The 23740-nt window shown below is 58.5% G+C and overlaps 3 protein-coding genes across 5 annotated transcripts in view; 1 reads left to right on the top strand and 2 right to left on the bottom strand.

The window, feature by feature from the left end:
* Positions 1-457: 457 nt before the first annotated feature.
* Positions 458-12926, bottom strand: MATN4 (matrilin 4). The gene is made up of 10 exons (XM_045833667.1): positions 12799-12926; positions 10287-10392; positions 9018-9587; positions 8238-8360; positions 6146-6268; positions 5927-6049; positions 3817-4230; positions 3568-3720; positions 898-1005; positions 458-815 (listed from the first exon to the last, which is right to left on the bottom strand). The coding sequence occupies exons 2-10, from the start codon at positions 10363-10365 to the stop codon at positions 757-759; spliced, it is 1752 nt and encodes a 583-aa protein (XP_045689623.1). The 5' UTR covers positions 10366-10392; positions 12799-12926; the 3' UTR covers positions 458-756.
* On the top strand, positions 11439-23465 carry RBPJL (recombination signal binding protein for immunoglobulin kappa J region like). 3 transcript variants are annotated; one of them, XM_045833669.1, is made up of 12 exons: positions 11439-11546; positions 12767-12875; positions 14142-14267; positions 15252-15322; positions 15500-15615; positions 15910-16084; positions 17767-17904; positions 18328-18437; positions 18717-18869; positions 20242-20397; positions 20521-20624; positions 20707-23465. In XM_045833669.1, exons 1-12 carry the CDS (start codon positions 11531-11533, stop codon positions 20984-20986), a joined length of 1554 nt encoding a protein of 517 aa, XP_045689625.1. In that variant the 5' UTR covers positions 11439-11530; the 3' UTR covers positions 20987-23465. The 3 variants fall into 3 exon arrangements, with proteins under 3 accessions (XP_045689625.1, XP_045689624.1, XP_045689626.1); XM_045833668.1 differs by having other exon boundaries at positions 11504-11603; XM_045833670.1 differs by having other exon boundaries at positions 11504-11603; positions 20521-20646.
* The window catches only part of SDC4 (syndecan 4), a 28930-nt gene continuing 23954 nt past the window's right edge, over positions 18765-23740 (bottom strand). Inside the window, exon 5 of the mRNA XM_045833672.1 lies at positions 18765-18901. Coding sequence (XP_045689628.1) covers positions 18834-18901 — 68 coding nt within the window. The 3' untranslated portion in view covers positions 18765-18833. The remainder of the gene's footprint in view (positions 18902-23740) is intronic.

Raw genomic sequence — 23740 nt, 5'->3', positions numbered from 1 at the left:
GGAGGGAGATAAAATCCAGACGAAACTCACCTACCTATCCAGCCCCCACTCAGTCTATTAGGGGCTCAATTACTGCCTTCTATTTCCTCACCGACTTCCCCCGTCCAGTTCTAGCAGCTTTTCAGCCAGGTTTGGGGGCACTAGGAGACTGGCACGGCCAGAGAGTGAATCGTTCGATCTTCTGGTGGATGGAGGGGCGCAGACTTGCGCAGACCCCAAGGGTTCCTGGGGAGCCCCCTCCCTTCCCGCAGCTTGCAGAAGGAGTCGTCTGTTCTAGGCTAAATAAACAAGGAGGGGGAAGCAGTGCCCGGTTCCCTGGCCCCCAGGCCGACCCCCGCACAATGCGCCTTTCTCCAGCGGAGAGCGGAGACGCCGCTCGGGCGCCGCCGGAGCGCGCTCCGTCTGGCCTCCCCTCCCCCTGGCGGCACAGCAAGACCCACAAACCGACCCCGTGGAAACCAGATTTTTTTTAAAAAGAAAAAGAAAACAAAAAAAGAAATCCAACAAAGAACTGAGCGCATCATGATGCACGTGACAAGGGCGTGCGGATCTAGCATGCGCCCCCGTCCCCCGCAGTTAGGCTTGCGGTCCCGGAGAGGCCAGCTCGAGCGCAGTGCTGGGAGCCTGCCAGCCCCTTGTCTCCAACAGCCCGAGCCCCAGGGGCTCAGGCGCACGCGGCCCCCGTGCCCCGATGGCGCACGATGGCCCCCACAGTCCTCGGAGCCGCCCCTGCCCGGGTCCCGGCCACCGTGGCCCTCACATATGGGTAGCCAGCTGGTTCTCCAGATCCTCCAGTCGCGCTGTCAGCTGGGCGAGTGAGCTGTTAAGGAAGTTGTTGGGGATCGCTAGGGTCCCGGCCCCCTCACCCCAGCTGGCTCCCACATCCCCAAAGGATATGGTTTTGAGTCAGACTCTCGAGCGCCCCCAGCGTCCGGCCCTGGAACTCCACGAGGCTTTCGCATTCACAGGGACTCCGAAGCTCCGTCCCCGCGCCGATGCCCTCCTCTGCCAGCCGGGCACAGAGAGTTGGAGGAATAAGAATCTGCAGGAGGACCAGTCTGCCCGGGCCTTGGCCCTCTGATATACCTCCACCCAGCCTGTGGGTGGGTGTATGAGTTTTGGGTTCAAACAGACCTGGGAAGAGTCCCAGCTACATAGCTATGAGATATTGGAAACCTCGCCCGACCTTCCTAAGCCTGAGTCTCCTCATCGGTAAAAAGGGATTCAATGAGGAAACCCATTCATTGGCTGGTGCTGAGGATTCTATGACCTGCGTGTGCACATCTTGGGAAGAGTGTTTCTCCAAACTTCATGTTCAGAATCACCAGGAGACCTTGTTAAAATACAGGCCGTTATTCAGAACAGGGAAGGAGCTGAGATGCTCCCAAGGGCCACTGAGGCTGCTGGTCCGCGGGCCGCGCTGTGAGGAGCAGGAGCGCACAGCAGCGCTCTCCAAACAAAGCTGCACGCAGTGACAAAATGTTCCGTGTCAGCCCCTTGCGGCGCGGTAGCCGCAAGCCCCGTGTGGCTACTTAACACTTGCAATGTGGCTAGCGTGACTGAAGAAGTAAAATCTGAACTTGATCTCATTTTAATTCATTTAAATCAAATGGGCACACCAGCCCGTGGCTGCATTATGGGGGAGTGTGGACCTAGAGCGCCGCCTGGCACAGCAGACACCCGAGAGAGTGTTTGGACTAGAACAGCGGTTCTCCGAGTGTGGTCTCTGGCCCGGAAGCACCTGCACCGTCTGGGAAGCTATTAGAAATGCAAATCACCAGACTCCGCCCCAGACCTCCTGACTCAGAAACACCGGGGTTGGAGCCCAGCCATCTGCTTTCCGCCAGCCCCCCTGCAAGCTGCGTTTTAACTTCTGGGTGAGACGGATGCACACTAATGTCTAAGAACCACTGATCCGAGTCTACCTCCGACACGTCTCAACATCTCTAACAACCAAACAAGTGCCTTACGATGAAATGTGGCACCTGCTTTTTTCTTAGCTGTATAGAAAATAACGGTGAACTTGACAATGGTTGGTGTCTTAGATTCGCTGACATTCTGTACACATGTGCCATTTTTAATGTGACGGCGCAATGCCCAGGCCATGATTTAAAAAGGTATTTCTCAACCTTGCATATGCCCTAAGCAAACTGCTGTCTTTCAGGGCATTAATGGTACTGAGGACTGTCCTGAAAAATCTCTTAACTCCGCAGAGAAGGAAACCAAGGGCCAGAGAGGGGGGAGGATCTGCCCAAGGTCATGCAGGCAATTAGTGAAGAGCCTCAATCACAGACGCAGATTTCCCTTGGAATTCTAGAGCTGGAGGCAACCTGGGGCGGCCAGCACCCTCCCCTGTTACAGAAGAGGGAAGTTAAGGCACAGGTGGGGGTTAAGTGACTTGTCCAAAGTCCCACTGTGTGGGACATAAAAGCCAGGACAGAAAGGGCCCTGAAGGAGCAGTTAATCCAGTGCCTCCACAATACGCTGGCTAATTATTAGAATTGACGGGGGGGTGTACCTGTGTAGATATGTATATGCATATACTACGCACATGTATGTCTGTGTGTACAGCTGACCCTTGAATAAAGCGGGGGTTAGGAGCCCTGGTCCACTGCATGGTTAAGACTCTGTGTACAACCTGAGTCAGGCCTCCGCAGGGACAGACTCCCAGCTGCGGATGGAAAATACAGTTGACCCACGAACAGCATGGATTTGAACTGGGCAGGTCCACGAATATGCATAATTTTTAAATCTACATATAAGTGGACTTATGCAGTACAAGGGCTGTTCAAGGATTAACTGTGTGTGTATGAGTGTGTGTGTGTGTGTGTGTGTGTGTGTGTGTGTGTAGGATTTCCCAGGCCTGGCACAGCCCTACTGAACCCAGCTCTGGAGGCAGGGCCTGGAAATTTGAAAGAAGAGTCGCATCTTAGCATAGATTCTCTGGTAACACTACCTCCCGGAATCCCCCACGGGGCCTGCACAGCACAGCACCCAGGTGTGATGGCCCCTTCCCCTCCACAGAGGGCGCTGTCCCCCTTTTCTTCAGCGAACGCCGGATGGAGCAGACGACCCCAGTGGCGGGCTACATCGTGCGAAAGAAAGCTCGTAGCTCCGTGCACTCGACACACGCGGGGTCCTGCCACTTTGCCAGGTCTGTGGGGTCGACTTCCAGAAAGTTAATAAAATCTACAATGTGACTCCATTTAGAAATGCTGGGTTTGGCGTTCCTTTGAAAAAATTCCCTCAAACTTCTGAACACCTACTAATTTGGGGGACAGGTAGCTTAGTCTAGAGCTTTTTAAACTTTAACATACACAGGAGCACCCTGCGGGGCCTGTTGAAGTGCACAGCCTGACTCCCGAGGGCTGGAGACAGTGGGAACGCTGCGGTTCCGCGGGGGCGTGGGCCCCACTTTGAGTAACAAGGCTTTGTCCAGGGAGCCCCTGCCTTGGCTGTAACTCTAGGAAAGGGCTGGGGCGTCAGCAGTCAGGGGAGAGCGCAGAGGCTGGGCAGCGGGAGGAGGGAGGGGGGGGGGGGGGGGGCTCTCCAGCCGGATGTGCTCACCAGGGCAGATGCTGCCTTTGAGGTTCTCCAGCAGGTGCGTCATGGTGCGGAAGTCGGGAGAATAGGACACGTGCAGCTCCGCGGGCTCCGAGGCGATCTCACGCAGCTCCTCCTCCACAGCCTTGCCCACGCCCACGGCGTACATGACGATGCCTACAGGGGAGACAGGAGGTGCCCTAGATCTCAGAAAAGCCACCCCCCCCAAGTCCAACCCGGCCCCCAGGCCAGCGCGTCCGGCACCAAGCCCACCTTCCTCCTTAGCGCGTGCTGCCCACACTGAGATGTCATCCTGGGAGCGGCCGTCGGTGAAGACCAGGCCCACGCGAGGCACGTTGAGGACGCGGGGTCGCGCGCCCTGCGCCTCGGAGAAGCTGTGTTCCACCATGTGGCGCAGCGCCAGCCCGGTCATGGTACCGCGCTCCATGTACTCCACAGCCAGGACCGCCTGCTTCACCTCGGCCGCCGTGCCGTAGCGGCCCAGCGGGAACTCCGTGCGCACCCGGCTGGAGAACTGCACCAGCCCCACGCGCGTGCCCTCAGGGGACACGTCCAGGAAGTCCACGATCTGGTTCACAAAGCGCTTCACCAGTTCAAAGTTCTGCGGGCGCACACTCTTGGAGCCATCAACCAGGAGAACCAGGTCCACGTGGCCTTCGCGGCACCCTGCGCAGTGAGGGGAAGGCAGGTCTTGGAGGGGGAAACCAGCACTTTGGCCGGCAGCAGCTGCCTACGCGTCTGGGCGTTGGTTCACACACACTGACTGCGGAACAGACCCCACGTGCGAAGGCCTCCCCCTGCCGGGCACTGGCATGACGCGCTATTGTTACCAGCATGCCATGTGAACCTCCGCCATTTACTGAGTGCTGAGTACAAGCCAGGCGATCTGCTGAAAGCATCTTTTTAATAATGATGATAATGACAATGATACCCATGACCACATGAGTTACCGTTTATTGATCATCTACTAGGTATCAGACAGAACTCTAAACACTTTACTGGTATTAACAATGCTAAACAAAAGCTGACAGCTGACCATGCGCCAGACACTGCACTGGGTGCTTTAAATATTTTTTCTCCATCTTCCCAATAACCTTGGGGATTGTCCCCGTTTTCTACAGCCTCAGGTTCTGAAGGGTCAAATGCTTTGATCTGGATTTCGTGGCGAGGAATGGCTGGGCCAGGATTTGAAACCAGGTCTCTCTGACCCCGAAACCCGTGCTCCCAACCCCTCTGCCCTGTGGACTCTCCCGTGGTGAGCCGGGGACTTTGCTAGCCCTGAAGAAGGTCCAACAATCAATGCAGCGTAATCCTGACCCGTAAGGAAACCAGGGCAGAGCAGAGTCCTCGGACGTGCCGCGTGTCACCGTTAGGGAAAATGCTAGAATAGAGGGGCTTGCAGAGACAGCCCATGGGAGGAACAATTCATTTTTCCTGGAGGTGGTGAGGAAGGCTGCACGGAGGTGGTGACATTTGGCTTGGTCTTCAAGGATGGGCGGGAGTTCTCCCAGGCAGGAAGGGACATTCTAGATGGCGGGAGCAGAATGTGCAGAGGCAGGGAAGCTGAGAGCTCTCGACACGTCCGGGGGTGCCCAGGACAGCGTGGCTACAACGTTCAGACGGGTTTACAGGGTTGGCTGAAGCCAGACTGTGATGGGCTAAGGCGGTGGTTTCAAACACTTGACCACAACCCACAGTAAAAATGATAAAAATACATCGTGACATACTGCATCTCATCAAAATTAAATTCATGAAGCAACGCTTACTCTTTCTACATGCTGCAAACTCTGTTTTCTCTCACTTCCTCTTTTTGAGATGTTATTTATTTATTTTTAGAGAGAGGGGAAGGGAGGGAGAAAGAGGGGGAGAAACATCTATGTGAGAGGGGAACCTCGGCTGGTTGCCTCTCATACACAGCCCGACCGGGGACCGAACCCGGAACCCAGGCACGTGCCCTGACCGGACATGGAACCGGCGACCTTTCACTTTGCGGGCCGACACCCAACCAACTGAGCCACACCGGCCAGGGCTCTCTCTTTCTTTCTAATGCTGGTTGTATCCACTAATGTGGCTGCACCCACCATCGGAAAAACTCGGGGGTAAGGCATTTGGTCATAGTTCTGTAGGTACTGGTGAGCCACAGATGGCCTTTGAACAAGAGAGAAGTGTGATCGAATGTGTATTTTAGGAGTTAACCTTGGCAACAGGGTAGAGAATTGAGGCAGGGCATGGCACACCCTCCACCCCCGTCACCACCACCCACACCCACACATTCACACCACATGCACACCAGAGTCAAGGACGCTCTGACCGTGAGCAGGGAGGCAGGGACAGGCAGAACCCCCTCCCACCCATGACTCACGGCTGCAGCTCTTGCCATCTGCCTGGAGCTGCCGCCCATCAGGGCACAGGCAGTGGTAGGTGAGGCCCTCACTCACGCACTGGAACTCACATCCATGGTCCACGCCATTGCAAAGGTCCCGGGCTTGAAGGAGAGACAGGTCAGGATGAGTCAGGGTGGGCTCCGCCAACCAAGACGCCAACCCTGCCCCTCTGCACAATGCGGGAGACCCCTCCTCACCCTGACAGCTCCTCCCATCAGGCAGCAAGTCGTGGCCCTCTCTGCAGCGGCACCGTGGCCCGCCCAGGGTGCTAACGCACTCCTGCTGGCAGCTGTGGTTCCCGAAGCGGCAGTGGTCAATGACTGGAGGAAGGAGGGGGCAGCGAGGCATCACTCCTGATCGGAGCCATCAGGGACTCCGGCCTAGGGTGCTAGTGCGGGGAGGGGCCTCGCTCGCCCCTTCAGCTCCCCTGGTTCTACAGGAGCACAAAGCCAGCTGGGCAGTGACAGAAATGGGAACCTGGGGAGATTACACAGTGGTGCTCACAGCCCTGGTGCCCCCGTCACACAGGTCAATGACTGGGAAAGAGGGGAGGCCGGCATACATCTCGGGGCTTTGCTTTTCAGCCCTGACAGCACAGCTTTTAAAAAACACCCATGCCTGGATCCCAGTTCCCGAAGATCCTGACTTCATTAGTCTGGGGTGGTCCCCAGACATCTGCGATTTCTGTAAGCACTGGCCTCCTTCCTCTGGGCCAGGTGGCCCTGCCAGCTCAAGCCCTCAGAGGGTCCCTTACTAAGCCAGGAATCCACAGACGACAGGGTCCCTGTCCTGAAGATGCTCACTGGCTAATAGAGGACCAGACTCCGCCACTTTACCGGCCTGAGCCTCCATTTCCCCATCTGCAAAATGGGAATGTAACGGAGGAGAGTGGTCGCTCTTCACAGCTTCCTTCCAAGGGGGGTACACGCTGCCCTGTCAAGTATCTTGAGGCGGTAGAGACCCAAAGATGCCCAGAGCAGCCCTGGGCAGTGGGGCCGGGGAGAGGTGAATTAGCCCACACCCAACAGTGAGAGTCTGAGCTTTCTAGAAAAGAGACGGGAGTGGAGAAAGGAAGAAAAAGAACAGACAAATGGTGTGAAGATGAGTGACTCTGTGGGTTGAAGGTGCCAGTAAACAATCCCCTGTGGAGGGGTGACAGAGGGCTTTCAGGGTCAAGGGTGCCTCGTAACAATTATAAAAAATGGATGTTTCCTTTTGTGTGTGTATGCTCGACTTGACTCAGATGTAATTCACACCTCTGTTCACCCCCTCTTTTGTAAAACGGGAATATGAAGGAAACTTACATACACACACTTGCCCTTGTGCTCACAAGTGTGTAAACCAAGGAAGAGAGAGGCTGATTCACACGCATGGAACAAGGACAGTGTGTGTGAGGCTGAGAAGTGGTCACGGAGGAGCCATGAACGGATTGAATCCAGCAGGAGCTCAGAGCGAGGGGAGACCACGGAAAGGAGGCACCTGGGGATTTCCCAGAGATCTGGGGGGTGCGGATTGGGATGTTCATGGGTCATCACATGGGGCTTCAAGCCAGTTTTGTTCTAGAAACAAGAAGACGCCAGAGGCCACCTGGGTTAGGGGAACCACCCGCCCTCATTCTCCAGGTTATTGTGAGCCTGAGAGATGACGTCAGCAGCGCTCCGAGCACAGCATCTGATACTGACTTGGCGCCCAGTAAATGGTAGCTGCCGCTGAGATCAAAGGCAAGGACACGCATGCACATGAAAAAGAAAGTCCCGGCTGTATAAGCCAGGCATTGTGTGCCGCGGCCTCTCAGAAGGCAGACATGAGGAGTCAGGCCTTGAAAGGCTCGCAGGTGCAGGGCAGAGCAGCGAGAGGGCCCCGGTGAGCAGCCCAGGACAAGCTGAGGTGCAGCAGGGACGGCAGCATGTACGAGGCAGGGGTGGCGGTGCACGGAGACCCTAACTGAAGACCCCAAAGGTGTCCAAGTTACGGCAACTGTGAAGATGTGCCTGGGAGAAGACACGAGCCAGTGCGGGCGGTGTGTTGGAGCCCGGTAGGGGACCACCGGGAAGAGTGGACAGGAGGGTGCAGAAAGCACGCTTAACTGTGGGGCAGAGGTTTCTAGCCGTGGGCCCACCAAGGACTTGTGTGACTCTAGGCATACCTTCCCTTTCTTAGACCTGTAACATGTGGGAGCTGGACTTTACTTCCAAAGGCCCTTCCAGATCTACTGGGCTGGTGCTGGGGCAATGGGGAGCCACAGAAGGCTCAGGAGCAGTGGGATGGCAGGGCAGGAGTCACTCTCACCCAGACAGCTCTTGTTATCTGCTGCTAGCTGGTAGCCGGGGTTGCAGGCGCAGTGGAACATGCCCGGGGAGCTGACACACTGGTGCTGGCAGCCATGTCCCCCCTCCGCACACAGATCCTTTGCTGAGGACACACAAGAGTAGAATCAGCAGGGGGCAGATGGGCAGAACCCCCCACTAAGAGACAGCTGGGTGGGGTCCAAGGCAGGAACCATGATCAAGGACGGCCGAGGTGGGCTAAGACCCGTTTGAGAAGGGCTGACCCAGGTGGGGCAGCTTCAGGAGAGAATAGGGCCTGAACAGCTCCCGCTAACTGGCTCCTAAGAGCGCGGCGGGGCTAAATGTGTCAATGGGACAGGGCAGGACTACACAGGGGTAAGATAGAAAGGTGAGAGGTGCTGAATCAAGGTGGGCGGGGGTAACTCAAGGTTGTGGGAGGAGCTAACATGTGAGTGGGCGTGGCCGTGCCATGTGGGCGGACACGACTCTTCGGAGTGGACGGTTGCTCTCAGCTTGGACCTGCGGGGTTTCCTGTGTTGGACGTTAAGCCTGTGGTGAACCACACACAGCTCATCCTGGTAGGGAGGCACGCCAAACGTTGCTTCTGGCGGGCGAAGCCTAAGCAAAAGTGAGCAGAGCTGGCACGTGACACAGCACGCGCGTCAGGCCTGAGCGATTCTACTATCTGGTGGGCGGGGATAAAGCTGGAGAGGGCGGGGGCATCCGGGAAGGGGTGGGATTCTAGGCAGTTCAGCCTCGCCCTGGCACTCTCCTAACTCACCACACAGCCGGCCCTGGAACTGCAGGCCAAACTCCTGGATGAGGTCGAAGGACTCAACCAGGAAGACATGCTCGTCCAGCGGGTGGGAAGCCATGGCGCGCAGGGAGCCCACGTCGGCGCGCTGCACCCCCACCGCATAGATCTCAATGCCGCGGGCGCGCGCCTGCGCCGCCACCTCTGCCACGCGATCCTGGGGCCTCCCGTCGGTCACGATGACAGCGACTCGTGGCACGCGCGCCTCTAGAGGACGCGCGCCTTCGGCCACGCTGAAGGCCACGTTCATGGCGTACTGGATCGCCAGCCCGGTCATGGTGCCCTGCGCCAGCGGCACCAAAGCGCGAATGGCACGCTCCATATCCTCGCGGCGCGAGAAGGCGCCAAGTCGAAAGACGCTCTGCACTTGACTCGAATACTGGATCACGCCGACGCGCGTAGCGTTGGGCCCCACGTCCAGGCCGCGGAGGATGCCCACCAGAAATTGCCGCATGGTCTCGAATTCGAAGGGGCGCACGCTGCGCGAGCTGTCAATCACAAACACCAAATCCAGGGGCCCAGTACGGCACCTGGGACCTGCGAGGAGATCAGAAAGGACTTTCCTAGGTCAGCAAAGCGTCATCTCCGAGGAGATCCCCAGGGAAACCCAGGTTGGAACGGTGCTATCACTGCATAACAGCGCCCCCACAGAATTAGCCTGGCAAATGCAAGTTAGGTACATCCACTCGCCCAGCGTTTGCTGAGGACCTGGGCCAGGAGATTTCACCAATTCTTTATCCTACAGCTCCGAGGGCTATTCTGGGGAGGCATTCACCTGCTCAGGAGAGGGAATGTCACAAACTCTAGTGCCTGCAGGGGCCAAGCAGGCAACATACATGAGTGACTGGTAGGGTAGGCTGCTGGACACCCAGAGAGCCTGTGTTCTTCCTAAAGTGCGCAGGTCCAGCCAACGGTCGCCATGCAGGCTTGTGGACCCCGTGGTAGCAGACCCTTGGGTTTTTCAAGAAAAGTCCCAAGTCGGGATTTTTATGTGACATCTCCTGATTTTTTTCAATGAACTTTTAAAACTTCAACACCAAATGGGCATTCTGCTATTTTGTTGCCTCTAAGCCACTTCCTACCGAGGAGGACACTGAGGCCCAGAGAGGGGAAATGGTGCATTGGAAGCCATCTCCGAGGGTTCCAAAGCTCTTACTTTTCTCTCCCCAGCAGGCCTAGCGGGGTGCAGACAGAACACCCGCTTTCGTTCCTCTCCCCTCGCTGGTGAGGGCTCACCTTCGAACTGGAGGTGGGTTTCCCAGGGCCGGAGGAGGAGCAGCAACACGGGCAGCGGCGAGCACGGGAGGCCCCTCATGGCAGCTGCGGGGCAGGGAACGGGGGCCTGGAGGGAGGACAGGAAAGAGCAAAACCACCGTATTTGCAGAACTCCTTCTGGTGGACGGGCACTTGGAGGTGGAGGAGGGTCATGGGTTTATTTTACTAATCTGTCTACTTTGGGGTATGCTTTCATAATCATTAACTTTTCAACCCTTGCCTGAGGGTATTTTTTTTTCATTGTTTTGAGAGAGAGAGAGGAAGGGAGAGAGAGAAGCATCTATGAGAGAGACAGAGAGCAAGAGATGAGTTGGAGGAAGGGACAACGCCCTACCCAACTGAGCTGCGTTGGCCAAGGCCATAATAATTCATTTTCATTGCAGTGAGATTTCTGGGAAACACAAGGAATTCTACTTTGCAAATAAATGGTAGGTTAAAATATACACAATTTCAAAAGAAAAAGACTTTCCTCCATGCCAGGCACCCTGTTAAACGCTTCCCCTGCATTGTGGGGTTTAGTCCTCTGACAATTCCCAAGACAGGCTGTTACGGTTGCCCTTATACAGGTTCGGAAACCAGCTGGAAAAGCTTCGACGCTGGTGCTCAGAGTCTCAGGATGAGAAAGCGGCTGCGCCAGGACACAATCCTATGCCTAGGGGTTTCCAAGGACCATGTTCCATGCCCTCGTCTCCCCAGGAAGAAAACCTCCACAGAAGGAAGCCATTCCCCACCTCAGGTACCTCGTCCACTGCCTAACCACACAAGGCGCCTCTGTGTGGCTGTCCCCTCTCTCTCTTTCACACACACACACACACACACACACACATTCAGACATTCAGACGCGCATCGCACAACTGTAGACCTCAGGGGAGGGCTGCTCGCCCTTTAGTCCTTTCGCCGTGTTGGGAGGGTAGGGGGCGGGCAGGCGCTGCAGTGGCCAAAACCCACTATGCACTTGAATTTGAGGATCTTTGGCGCCTCCACTTCCCGCCCGCTCTCAGGAGGAGCAGCCAGGGGGCGCCTCCCAAGGTCTGGCCTCGTTCGCTAGGTGGCCGTGGGAAGCCCGCATCTGCCCAGCAGGTGCCCCTGCGCAGAGCAAACAGCCGGCCGGGAGCCCCTGGGCCTTGAGATAAGCCCGGCAGGATATATCCGGCACGAGGGCCCGGGGACAGGAGCGTGCAGTGTTCTGAGGACACCGGCACTGGATGCACCCAGAGGGCGGTGAGTGAGCGGCCGGGGGGCCTCGGGACCTGACCATGGACCCTGTGGGGGCAGCAGGTGAGAGCTCACCTTCCCGAGGCCCCTTGAGAATCACACAAGACTCCCATTGTACAGAGGGGAAAAGTGAGGCCCAAGAAGGCAGCTCGCTGAGCTGCAAAGGAACCTAGGACTCTTTGCTCCCTTTCTCCTTTCTGAGCTACCTGGCAAGCTGACGTCCAGGAGACATCGAACCTCTTTTCCTTCCATTCGCTCCCTCTGCTCTCTACCCACCCCCGCGCCCCGTGCCGAAGCTGCGCTCGCCATTTCTCTACTGCTGTCTCCTGGTAGAGGGGGCCAGCCTCCCGAACCCGACCGCATCCTGCCCCTCCCCCGCAGTCCCGTGAATGGGCCTATTCTGAGCAAGGTCGAGTGCCTGCCGCTCACTCCAGGCGGCCTTCGCATCCCCGATCCTCTCCGCCTTCGCCTTTCAGGCCTGCTGGAAGAACAGAAATCCCTCCGGCAGGGTCCTTCATGGGAGGGTGCCTAAGTCAGATGTGCCAGGGTCTGGAGGTGGGAGGGTGCGGCTCGCCTCCTCTGGCTCGGGCCACAGCTGAGGCCAGCACGCCCCGGGGAGCACGCGGGTGAAGGGGCAAGGACTCTGCTACCGCTCATCCTCTCCTACTTTCAGAAGCCTCCGGGCTCCCAAATCTTGATTAAGGGCCCCTTTATCCTGCTCTTGGCTCCAGCAAACATCTCACCTAGCACCCCAACGGCACCCCAGGAACCCCAGAACGTCAAAATAGCGGCTTCCTCAAAGTTCATCACCTTTCCAACCCCCTCATTCTACAGAGGAAGGACCTAGGTCCAGAGAGGGTAGCGTCCCACCCGAAATCACACAGCAGCGTGGTGACGAGGCTGGCGCTAGAACTCAGAGCTCCTCGTAGGGGTTAGTTAGTCCGGCGTTAAATGCAGGACTTTGAAGTGCCTTTGGGGGGGAGGGAGTGGGCTTGCCAGGCAGCTCTGTGAGTAACTCGGGAGTGGACACCTTGAGGACGTTCCTGGGGGTCCCTAGGGGGACGAGATTAGGAGAGACGTCCCCGCCCCTTTTTGGTGGGCTTGCTGGTGGGGACCCAATTAGGAAAGGATGCCCCAGACGTGGGGAAGGGCACTGCAGGTCCAACGCGGGCACCGCGGTTAAGTACGGTCGCCTGGTCTGGCTGGCCGCCTGCACCCCCCCGCAGACCCCTCAGCGCCCCCAGGCCCTTTGACTCACCTGAACCTGCTGGACGACTCGGAGGTGCGGCCGCAGAGCGGAGCCGACGGGCGGAGCCTCCCGGGCAGCTGGAACAGGTAACCGCTCGGCACGCTGCCCGAGGTGGGGACTGCCAGGCAGCTGGAGGGAGCGAAGGCGGCGGCCGCATTTAACCCGGGCTGGCGGATGGGGAGGGGGAGCGCGGGCTGCGACCCCTCCCACCGGCAGGACGATCCCCCTTCCTCCCGAGGGCCGGGGCGGGGCCAGATCAGCGCCCCCCGCTCCAGTCACCCTGCAAGCGAGCCGCCACTCGGGCTGCGAGCTGCGGGGCTGGAATTCCGTGCCGCCGGAGGCTGGGCGGCTACCCTCTCCGCAGCCGGAATGCGTTGGAGGCCGCCGAGACACTTCCCCGAGGAGAGCCCCAAGGGGCGGAGCGGGGCCTGGCCGGGCCGCCGTCTGCCTGGCCCTGCTTCCGAGGGCGCGGCCCGGCTCTTGCCCTCCGTAGTCCCCTCCAGGAGGGAGGAGAGGCCTGGCACTGGTCCTGCGAAGAGGGTAAAGGACCCAGAAGATCAGCCTCAAGGTTCATGGCCCTCCCCGGCCAGACCTGGTGGTCCTTCAAATCTCTGCCACGATGGCCTCCTTCACACGTTCTCTGCAGTTGCTTGCGTCTTGGGCCCACTCGCCCTCACCCGTCAAAACTTGCGGGCTGAGAAGCCATCAGGTCCCCTAGGCTCTGCCTGGCCCACGCCAAGGGGTGGATGGAGGCCTGGGGACCAGGGGGCGTAAAAGCCGAGAGAGTAACAGGCCCCCGCGCTCGGAAGGAAGGGGGAGGGGAGTGGTACTTCCAGCGCAGAAAAACTGAAATCCACCCCCCACCCCCCCACGCACACAATTTTTGGGCCTTCCCACGTGTGCAGACGTCTGCCTGCAGGCCAGAGAGCGCTGCCGTCCGCGGCCTAGCACAGGCGCTTCCTCCCTGGCATCCACACTTCCCTGGGGTGGCTCCCCTCGGGCTGCAGGGAAAGCCACGCGCCCTCACGTACTCTGCCTCCATCCCAAGGCCAACACAAGTGCGGCCTTTGTGCCGCTGGGGCCTCTCCGCAGAGCTGCAGGATACGGTGGGCGTGGAGCCAGACCCGCAGAGTGGCGCCTGGGTGGTCCCGGTGGGCTCCGTGCAGGCCTCACTGAGCACGGCGCCGCCCAAGCATTTGGCCCACGACTTGCAAGCGTCCCCTCCCTCACCCAACACTTCCTCGCCCTGACCACAAGGGGGCACCACTAGAACTTCATCTCATTCGGCCTAAGCGCTTCGAGCTTCGCGGCGGCACCTCGCCCTTTGACACTCCCTGCTGCGGGCCTCCCAGGTCACCCCCAGAGCGCACCACAGCCCTGCGGGAAGGCGTGCGACGGTGCCTGCAGCAGCAGTGCGAGCAGACGGTGCGGATCCTGCACGCCAAGGTGGCCCAGAAGTCTTATGGAAATGAGAAACGGTAGGTGCCCCAGTGGCCCCTCCCAGGTCACTTCGGCGTCCGGGCGTACGCGCTCCTCCCGGGGCAGTATCTTTTAGAACCCGGGCAGAACCCGTGGCTTAGCTACTGACGGAGCATGGGCCTTTCCGCCCAGTCACCAGTAATGCCCACTTGGATTTCAGCAGAACCTCCTTGGGAACCTACGGCCCCCATTCATTCACTCATTCATTCATTCTTTCACTCAACAACTAGTCAAGTTGCTTGTCAAGCGCCAGGCTTTCTGAGCACTGCCGGGCACTGGGCACACAGCTGAAGGAGACGGATACAGTCCCGGCTCTCACGGCGTCTTCATTCCAGCCTGCAAGAGGCAGACAATGAATTCCCCCAAAGACCCCAAAGAGAGCTAGAAGGGAATAGAACAGTGCAGTGTGATTGGAACGGAAGGGGGGCTACTTCAGCTAGAAAGGCCAGGATCACGTGTGAACTGAGATTTCGATGTGGCAATGGAGCCAGGCAGGAGAAAATCTGGGGCGGGGGGCGGGGGAGGGAGCTATTCCGATGAGGAGGAACGGAAAATGCACGGCCCCTGCGGCTGAACCAACTGGCCTGTTCCAGGTGCAGGACAGAGTGGCTGCGGTTCGAGAAGGGAGGTTGGGGCTGTAGGGAATAAACTTGGAGAGGTGAGCAGGGGCCAGATCACGTGAGGACGCTGAACTGAAACCATGGGCGGATTTGAAGAAGACAAGTAACGGTGGAGGTGGTAAGAGAAGCCAGTGGATTCTGGATAGGCTTGGAAGGTGGAGTTGACAGGACTTAGTGAGGGGTTGAGTGAGGGGCGTGGAAAAAGAAGGCTCGGATGTGAATGGGGTTCACAGCCACGGAGAAGCCTGGGGGTGGGTGGGAAAGGCGGAGGGGGATTCTCTTGCATTTCCGCTGTCGTGGAGATGCCTACAAGATAGTCCAGGGGAGATGACACACGAGTCCAGCGCTTCCTTGTCTCCGCAGGTTCTTCTGCCCCCCACCCTGTGTCTACCTCTCAGGTCCCGGATGGAGGGTGAAGCCAGTGCCGGGCCAAGGTGAGGACAGACTCCAGGACTGGTTGCCTTCCTGGGTGAGGGGGACCCAGGCAGGAGCGGGTGGGAGCGGGCCGGTTCGCAGACGCAGTTTCGCCGCGCCCTCTGGTGGCGAAAACTAGGCTTGCCTTGGCCCGGAGTCTTGGAGTCCTTCCAGAGCGGGCGGGCGTCCCTTTCCAGCCCACCAGGCGGGCGAGACGGGGCCCACCGTCTGCGGTTACATGGGACTGGACGGCGCGTCCGGCAGCGCCGCCGAGACGCAGAAATTGAGTTTCGAGGAGCAGCCCGACTCCAGGGTGAGAGCACGTGGCAGGGGGTCCCAGTCCTGCTCCCATCCTTGCCCCTTCCTTGGCCAGGAAGGCTCCCTTACCCCCCTGCAGAAGCCGAACTATAGGTATGGGGGTCCCCCTCTCGGTAGCCAGTATAGGGGGCCTGGAGACCGAGGTTCTGCGTGCAGGGGGCCCCCGGAGCTTGGGCCAGGCCCCTGCACGTCACGCCCGACGGGGCGGACGGCAGATAACCGGGGGAGGTCGGCTCATCCCGAGGCGGACCGCTGAGAGGCGCCGGCTCCATCCCCGTGAGCCCCGCAGGAATTCGGTTGCGCCAAGACCCTGTACATCTCGGACGCGGACAAGAGGAAGCACTTCCGGCTGGTGCTGCGGCTCGTGCTCCGAGGGGGGCGGGAGCTGGGCACCTTCCACAGCCGCCTCATCAAGGTCATCTCGAAGCCCTCGCAGAAGAAGCAGTCACTGAAAAACACCGACTGTGAGCGGGGCGGGGCGGGGCTGGGTCGCGGGGCACGGCGGGGAGGTGCGGTGAGGACTGCGGCAGCTGGGTTTAGCAGGGGGAGAGGCCGGGACTGTGGGGGTGGGGTCAGAGTGGAAGAGGCGGAGTCTGGGCCCAGAGGGGCGGGGTCTGCCTGAGCTAGCGCGCCTTAGGTCTGGGAAGGAGAAGTCAGAGAAACAGGGGCAGAGAGAGCAGGGGGGCCAGATACCAGACTTGAGTGTATGTGTGTCGGGCTGTGTGGGGGTGTGTTGGGGGCGCGGGGAGTTGGGGGCCCCTCAAACGGCCGGCAGGTGCTGAACTAGAGGCAGATTAAAAGCGACAATAAAAAGACAATAAAAGTGGCCATCAAATTCAGTTAAAACATTTCCTCGGGGCCTGCTCTATGCCTGGCTCTGTGTTAGGGGCTGCATCCCTGTGAAACAGGGATCTGTTCTGGAGGAACGCACAGACCAGCAGGGGAGAGAGACCTACATAGCGCACAGAGGCAGTTGGAGATAGGCACTGTCCTGGGCGCCAAGTGACAAGGTGCTGTCACTGTTCCCACGTCGTAGATGAGGAAAACGAGATTTGGAACATTCATCCGTTCACTTGAGAAACGCCCGGGCCTATCATAGTCCCGGCGACTTGCCTAAGACCGACCAGGTAGCCAGCGGCCCAGCCAGGATTTGGACTTGGGTCAGGGGGACGCCGGTGCCCAGCTCGTACCCCTGCACCACACTTACTGTCCGTCTGTCAGGACCCCTGAAGGCTGTCTCAGGTCCGGCAGTGCTCTGGCTGGCCCTTCAGATCAGGGGGGGCCCAGGAGAGAAGAGGTACAGTGTGATGGGCAGATGCTGGCCTTGCATCCCAGCTCTACCCTTCGCTAGTGGAGTGATCGCCAGCAAGTGGCTGTCTTAAGGAGAGACATTGTCTACCTCCGAGGGTTGTTGAAAGCATTTAGAACAGTACCTGACACACACGGGTATCTATTACTCAGTGGCTGGGAACTTGGGCTAAGTATAAATTGAGCACCTACAGAATGCATAGCACTGTAGGTGATGGGAGAGAGGGAGACGACCCTGGTGCGTTCCCCCAGGTGATCAAAATCTGGTCAGAAACAAAACTGTGTCTCTGCCTCCGTGGCAGGCTGGGAGGGATGGACACCAAGTCCTGGAAGCACGGTGCCGCTGTTTCTCACCAGAGGGCCTCTGCGTGTGCAGCCCCCCAGGCCCTCCCACCTGCTTCGTGCTCCCCAGCTGAGAGTACACCTCCTCCAGGAAGTCCTCCCTAACCCAGTCCTATGACATGAGCCTGAAATTTTTATATTCATGTTCCTTTCTCCTCTCTGAGACCGTGAACTCCTCCAGAGCAAGACTGAGTCTAATTCACCCTCTTGGTGCTCGGTACTCAGCACAGTGCCTGCCAAAAAGTGCACCCTTAGCGAGCACTTGGTAATTCTGTTGACTGAACTGGTGGACACCCAGGTAGCAAGAAGCGCAGGCAGAGGGCAGAAGCAGGTCTCAGGCGGGTACACCAGATAAACAGCCGTGAAACGTGAATTCTCAGTGTGTCCAGGCCAGTGTGCTGGGAGCCCAAGGGGCTCAGGGGACAGAGACTCAGACGAGTCCGGCGCGTCCACGGGACCGAACCAGGTCAGGGCACTGCTCTCCCCTCCCTCACAGTGTGCATCTCCTCGGGCTCCAAGGTCTCCCTCTTCAACCGCCTGCGCTCCCAGACGGTCTCCACGCGCTACCTCTCCGTGGAGGACGGGGCCTTCGTGGCCAGCGCGCGCCAGTGGGCGGCCTTCACGCTCCACCTGGGTAACCGCATCGGCAGGCCAGGGCTGGGCACCTCACTTTCACTAGTTGTTTACTCTTCCCGCAGCTCCACAGGGAAAGCAAACTCCGTCCCCCGCCCCCACCCCACCCCCACCCCCGGGACTGGGGCTTTGAAGCACAAGAAGCATTGCCAACGTCCCCGGGGGTCAGGGACCGATCTGAGCTCTTCTGACTCCGATGTCCAGCCTGGTCCCCGGTTCTAGCACCCGCCCTGGGGGATGGGGGGGCGTTTGTGAGCATGGCCACGAATGACCCCTCCAGAATGAGAACCCTCAGCCGTAGCTGCCTTCCTACATGCCAGCCCTACCCCAGGATCCAGGTGTGAGTGGGGTGGAGTCAGAGGCAAGAAGGGCAGAAGGTTGGGACCCCCTGAAACCCTCCTTTCCTCCTTTCTTTTGTCTTCAGCCGATGACCGCCCTCCCCAGGGGGACTTCCCACCTCGGGAGGGTTACGTCCGCTACGGCTCCCTGGTGCGGCTCGTCTGCACTGTTACGGGCATCACGCTGCCACCAATGGTATGGGGAGGGAGGGCCCCCGAGGGAGGGCCCCCAGATCCGTGCAGACAGTGTGGCCCACGTGGGCAGGGCTGGGGGGCGAGGGTCCAAGGCACGAAGACACGTGCTCAGTTCTCTGCCAGAACACTCAGCTCTTTGTGGGGCTGGGGAGAGGTAAGGGGCTGCTGGCATGGGGGGCTGTGCCAGGACCCACGCGGCTACTGGGGAAGCAGAGAGCCGGCTGGGAGGGCGGCCTCCGGGCACCTTGCCGCCACACTCCCTGCCCCCCTTCTGTTGTAGATCATCCGCAAAGTAGCCAAACAGTGTGTGCTCCTTGACGTGGACGAGCCCGTCTCCCAGCTGCACAAGTGTGCGTTCCAGTTTCCTGGTGGCCCTCCTGGAGGCGGCGGCACCTACTTATGTCTGGCCACAGAGAAGGTGGTGCAGTTCCAGGTGCGAAGCAGAGAATATCAGCACCAAGCGTCCTAGAAAGTCAGAATGTGGAGAACCACCAACAGTTAAGACCATCAGCCATCATCCTAACAAGCTATACTGCCCCCTAGGGAGTGTTAGACTCATAGACCATGGCGCAGGTGGCAAACACAAGGTCCCCCCGGGGTCGAATCCGGCCCTCCACCTTGTTTTATCCACCCTGCACCTTGTTTCTACCCGGTGGCAGCACTGAGCTCCTTGCCCCTAGTTAAGGAGTAGTTACATTTACACAGTCCTAAAGTTACATTCGGCCCTTTGAAGGCAACCTCAAGGCTGACGTGGCCCCTGGACTATGGGGACAGAATCAGAGAATGTAGGAAAAATAGTAATAATATGACTAAGCAATACCTCTTTCCAAAGAGTATTAGAGGCATAGAATGTTGGGGTATAACGTTATAGAATGTAAATTAAAATAATAAGAGTAGTGAGTATTTTTGAACAAAGACTATTAGAATCATAAAAGTTTAAGTCATAGAATTGTGAAATGTGAGCATTATTATTATTACTATTATTATTATTTTTAAAGATTTTATTTATTTATTTTTAGAGAGGGAAGGGAGGGAGAAAGAGAGAGAAAGAAACATCAATGTGCGGTTGCTGGGGACCGTGGCCTGCAACCCAGGCATGTGCCCTGACTGGGAATCGAACTTGCGACACTTTGGTTCACAGCCCGAGCTCAGTCCACTGAGCTACGCCAGCCAGGGCTTTATTATTATTATTTTAATCCTCAAGAGAGGACATACTTGTTGACTTTAGAGAGAGGGTAAGGGAGGGAGTGGGGAGAGAAACATCAAAGTGAGAGAGAAACATCGGCAGACTGACCGCCTGCTCTCACACATACTGACTTGGGACTGAACCTGAAACCTAGGCCTGTGCCCTGACCAGGGATCGAACCTGCCACCTTTTGGTTTATGGGACGATGCTCCAACCACCTCAGCCACACTGGCCAGGGCAAGGGAAATTGTTATTAATAAATAAGCAATACTAGTCCCCAAGGAAGATGATCGCGGAATGCTGAGGGGCAAAATCATAATATGTAGAAAATACCATTACCAAGCGATTTTAGAATTGTGGAATGTTAGGGCCCAGAACTGCACAGTGTCCAGAATAGAATTCTAGAACCCTAACAAAATAGACCTTTAGCAACCAACTCACCCAGCGAAGCGAACTTAACTCTGGGAGAACTGCAGGGCCTTGCCCAAGCTTGCAGAGCAGGTAAACCTCAAAGCCTGGGACTGGAACCCGGAGCGGGAAAGGCCAGGCACTTACTGGGCTCCCCCGTGCTGCTGGCCACCATTCAGAGCTTCTGCCTGTCCCCTCGGGTGTCTCCCAGGCCTCCCCCTGCCCCAAGGAGGCGAACAGGGCGCTGCTTAACGACAGCTCTTGTTGGACCATCATCGGCACCGAGTCGGTGGAATTCTCCTTCAGCACCAGCTTGGCATGTACCCGGGAGCCGGTCACTCCGGTGCCCCTCATCAGCACCCTCGAGGTGAATCTGGGTGCTGGGGGACTCTGGCCGGCTGCCTGCGCTGGGGTGTGGGGTGCTAGGGAGGGAGGGCCTCAGGCCTTGGCCGCCCCTTCCCCCACACCAGCCGGTCCCACCCTTTCCCAGCTGAGTGGCGGCGGTGATGTGGCCACGCTGGAGCTCCACGGTGAGAACTTCCACGCGGGGCTCAAGGTGTGGTTCGGGGATGTGGAGGCCGAGACCATGTACAGGTATGGGGGCAGGGAGAGGAGGGTGCCGTCATCAGCCCTGACTGACGTCGCTGCAGTCCCAACTTCCGTGCTCTGCCCCCAGGAGCCCCCGGTCCCTGGTGTGCGTGGTGCCGGATGTAGCCGCCTTCGGCAGCGACTGGCGCTGGCTGCGCACACCCATCACAGTGGCGGTGAGCCTGGTGCGCGCCGACGGCCTCTTTTACCCCAGCGCCTTCTCCTTCACCTACACCCCCGAATACAGCACGCAGCCCGCCCCCTCGGGGGCCCCCCAGCCCGCCACCGAGGCCGATGCAGATGCGCTGCTGGAGAGCATCCACCACGAGTTCACGCGCACCAACTTCCACCTCTTCATCCAGACATAGGCGCGCCCAGCCTGGCCCCGGGAAGCATTCTTGGGTCCTAGGCCCTGCTCTCTGCTCCCTCTGCTACCGATGGAAGGGAAGGCCTGTGGGAGCAGCAGCGGAAGGCTCTGGCCATTGAACCCCGGCCCTGTGGGTGCTGCAGGAGCCACTGGCTCCTCCTTCATCATCTCCATCATCTCAGAAGATGCAGCCTCGGTGATGCTGGCTTTGCAGCCAGCCACGAGTGTGGCTCTCCCTGCCTTCACCTTTGTTTCGCTCTCTCCATCAAACAATCTGTGTCTTTCTCCCTCAGTAACTTTGTACCCTCTCTAATGGTGTGCTCCCCTCACTCCATCTTTCTCTCTCTCCCCCTCTGCACCTCCTGGAGTTTCAGCACCCCGGCATGGCCTCCAGGCCCCGAGGCAGAGGGTCAGGAGCGGAGCACCAGGTGTGTCCTGAAGCACCTCGAGCCACCTGGAGCTCTGGGTTGTGCCCTGGACCGCAGAGAGCCGCCCTTCCTTGTATTCCCTGCGGCTGGCGCCAGGCCTCATACCCGGGCCTGTGCTTGCTCTCTGCCTCACAGCCTTCGTGGCCGGGCAGGTGCCTGGGGCAGTGGGAAGGTCTTACTGTCCACACAGGCGCTTCTCTCACAGGCCCAGCAGGAGCCAGTCCTGAGGACGGGGGATCCCTCTGCTGTGCTAGTAGCACCCCCAATCCAAGGCAGAGTCCAATCTGCATGACCCACCTGCGCAAGGACAGAGGTGCCTGGTGTACTTCCCCCACCCCACCCCACCCCCACACACAGGGAGGAGTCACTGTGCTAGGAGCAGAGGGCCTACCCTCGGGGCCCTTTCTAGAGAAGACCCTGGCATCCCTGGCCCCTGGCCCTGCCATGGGGGCCACCTGTCAGCTCTGGTGATGAGTTATCCTAGGAACTACCCCCCACCCCAGGCAGCGATGCTCCCCAGGCCCAGAAGCAAACACAGGACACCCAATACAACTCTTCCCAGGCAGAACTCCTGGGATCAGCCGGGCAGTAACCCAGCCAAGGCAGGAGCTTCTCTGCCTGGGGACCCGGGCCCAAGTCATCATCCACCCCTGCTCAGCCTGCCCACCCCGTGCCTGCTCCATGCTCTGCAGGGAAGCAGAAGAACCAGGCAGTATCCTGGCTCAGGCTGCTGGAACCAGGGACACCGATATCATGGGTGCCAACTACCCTTCCCAGGCCCTGCTGGGGCTGAGCGGGGAGAACCAGTTTGAAATGTTCGTTCAGGGCTCTCACACACCCCCTTCTCTCCCCCTTGAACCCTGAGGAGGGGCCCGGTCCCTGCAAACCTCCTCCCCAGAACACGGAAAGCCCCGTGAAAAAGAAGATGCCAGCACTTCCTGAGAGGTTTGCCCTTTAGACTGGCCAAGGCCTCCGTCGGCGGCTGAGCCCGCCACGACAGGGGAGGAGAAGCTCGTTTGCAGCCCCTCGAGGCCCCTGGCCCAGGAATGCGGGGCTCGAGTAGAATGGGAAGTGTCCCCGACACGAGAGCGCACGCCAGGGGGGCTGGAGCCCCTGGCCCGGGCCGGTGTTGAAGCAGGAAGCCACTCATGAGGAGGCTAAGAGGAGTTTCAAAGCACAGCACACAGGAAGTCGGGGCTCAAGGGCCCATCAGCCGGGCCCTCAAGGGCTTTCCACGGCCACTCCGCAAGGCAGGAGTGTCGGAAGCCGAGGACCTAGGTCGGCCTGAAAACCCGGCCCAGCCACACAGCTCTGTCTGCTGCACGCCCCTCGGCACCCTGGGACCCCGGGTCCTACCTGCACGTCTGTGACCTCGGAGCTCCAGCCCTGGCCTGTCTTCTGAGGTCCACCTGCTGGACTGTCCTCGAAAGTCCTCCTAGCCCTGAGTCTGAGTCCATGAACATTAAATCCCCCCCCACACCCACCATCCTTACAGTCCCTAATCATCTGACTCCTTCCTCCACGCCCTCCCGTCCCCAAGGCCTAAGGACTGACGCCACCTCTCCTTCCCCACGCAAACAGGCTTCCTCTCCTTCCACTACTACCCTGTTCTCCCCACCCAGCTCAGATGTCACTTCCTCCAAGATTTCTCCAAGGCCGGACCTGCTACATAATGTGTGGGGCCCCGGCAGAAGGAAAATGTATGGCCTCCTGTGCCAAAATTATTAAGAATTTCAAGACAGCCACAGAGGAGCATGAAATCAAGGCCATGCTAAACACAAGGCCTGCTGTGACCACACAGGCCACATGCTTGCAGAGCAGGCCCTGGCTCCAGGCTCTGCACCTTGTGGACAATGCCTTGTGGACAGCCTCACTGGCACTTTGCCACTCACCACCCACCTTGGAACAAAGGGCTTTATGTACGTTTCAGGTGTCCCCTCTAGACTGTGAGCTTCAAGAGGAAAGGAACTAATCACTGCATATCCTGGAGGGTACATTATAATGCTTGGGCATTGAGTTGGGGCCCAATAAATACCACCAAATTGCATTGCATTGCGTTGCATTGGCTGATTATTTGGAGATTGCACGTACAAAGTGCCACCAGCAGGTGGCATTATTCCCTTTCTGAAAGTTGAGTTTTCAGGTCATTGTTAGCGTCCTTAAAAAAAAAAAAAAACTTTCTCAAGCTCTCAGGAGAACCTTCCAGGGTTGAGAATCATTGCTCTCATTCACATTTGCTCCTTGTTTTTTAATACTTTTTTTAATCCTCGCCCAAGGACAAGGATTTTTTATTGCTTTTTAGAGAGAAGGGAGAGAGGAAAGGAGAG

This window comes from Phyllostomus hastatus, unplaced genomic scaffold (assembly GCF_019186645.2).
Source record: "Phyllostomus hastatus isolate PE091 unplaced genomic scaffold, TTU_PhHast_1.1 phas_contig_17, whole genome shotgun sequence".
Taxonomy (NCBI): Eukaryota; Metazoa; Chordata; class Mammalia; order Chiroptera; family Phyllostomidae; genus Phyllostomus; species Phyllostomus hastatus.
Note: the sequence above shows the minus strand (reverse complement) of the source record. Positions and strands in the feature narration are given on the sequence as shown.

Excerpts from the sequence above, each read along its gene's own strand:
- MATN4 (XM_045833667.1), bottom strand. The coding sequence starts at position 10,365 with ATGAGGGGCCTCCCGTGCTCGCCGCTGCCCGTGTTGCTGCTCCTCCTC. Across the intron at positions 8,361-9,017 it reads GTTCCAGGGCCGGCTGTGTG|CAAAGGATCTGTGTGCGGAG; the intron begins GTGAGTTAGGAG and ends GTGTGTCCTCAG. Across the intron at positions 4,231-5,926 it reads AGATGGCAAGAGCTGCAGCC|GGTGCCGCGAAGGCCACGTG; the intron begins GTGAGTCATGGG and ends CTCACTGCGCAG.
- RBPJL (XM_045833670.1), top strand. The coding sequence starts at position 11,582 with ATGGACCCTGTGGGGGCAGCAG. Across the intron at positions 14,268-15,251 it reads TCTTATGGAAATGAGAAACG|GTTCTTCTGCCCCCCACCCT; the intron begins GTAGGTGCCCCA and ends TTGTCTCCGCAG. Across the intron at positions 15,616-15,909 it reads AGGAGCAGCCCGACTCCAGG|GAATTCGGTTGCGCCAAGAC; the intron begins GTGAGAGCACGT and ends TGAGCCCCGCAG.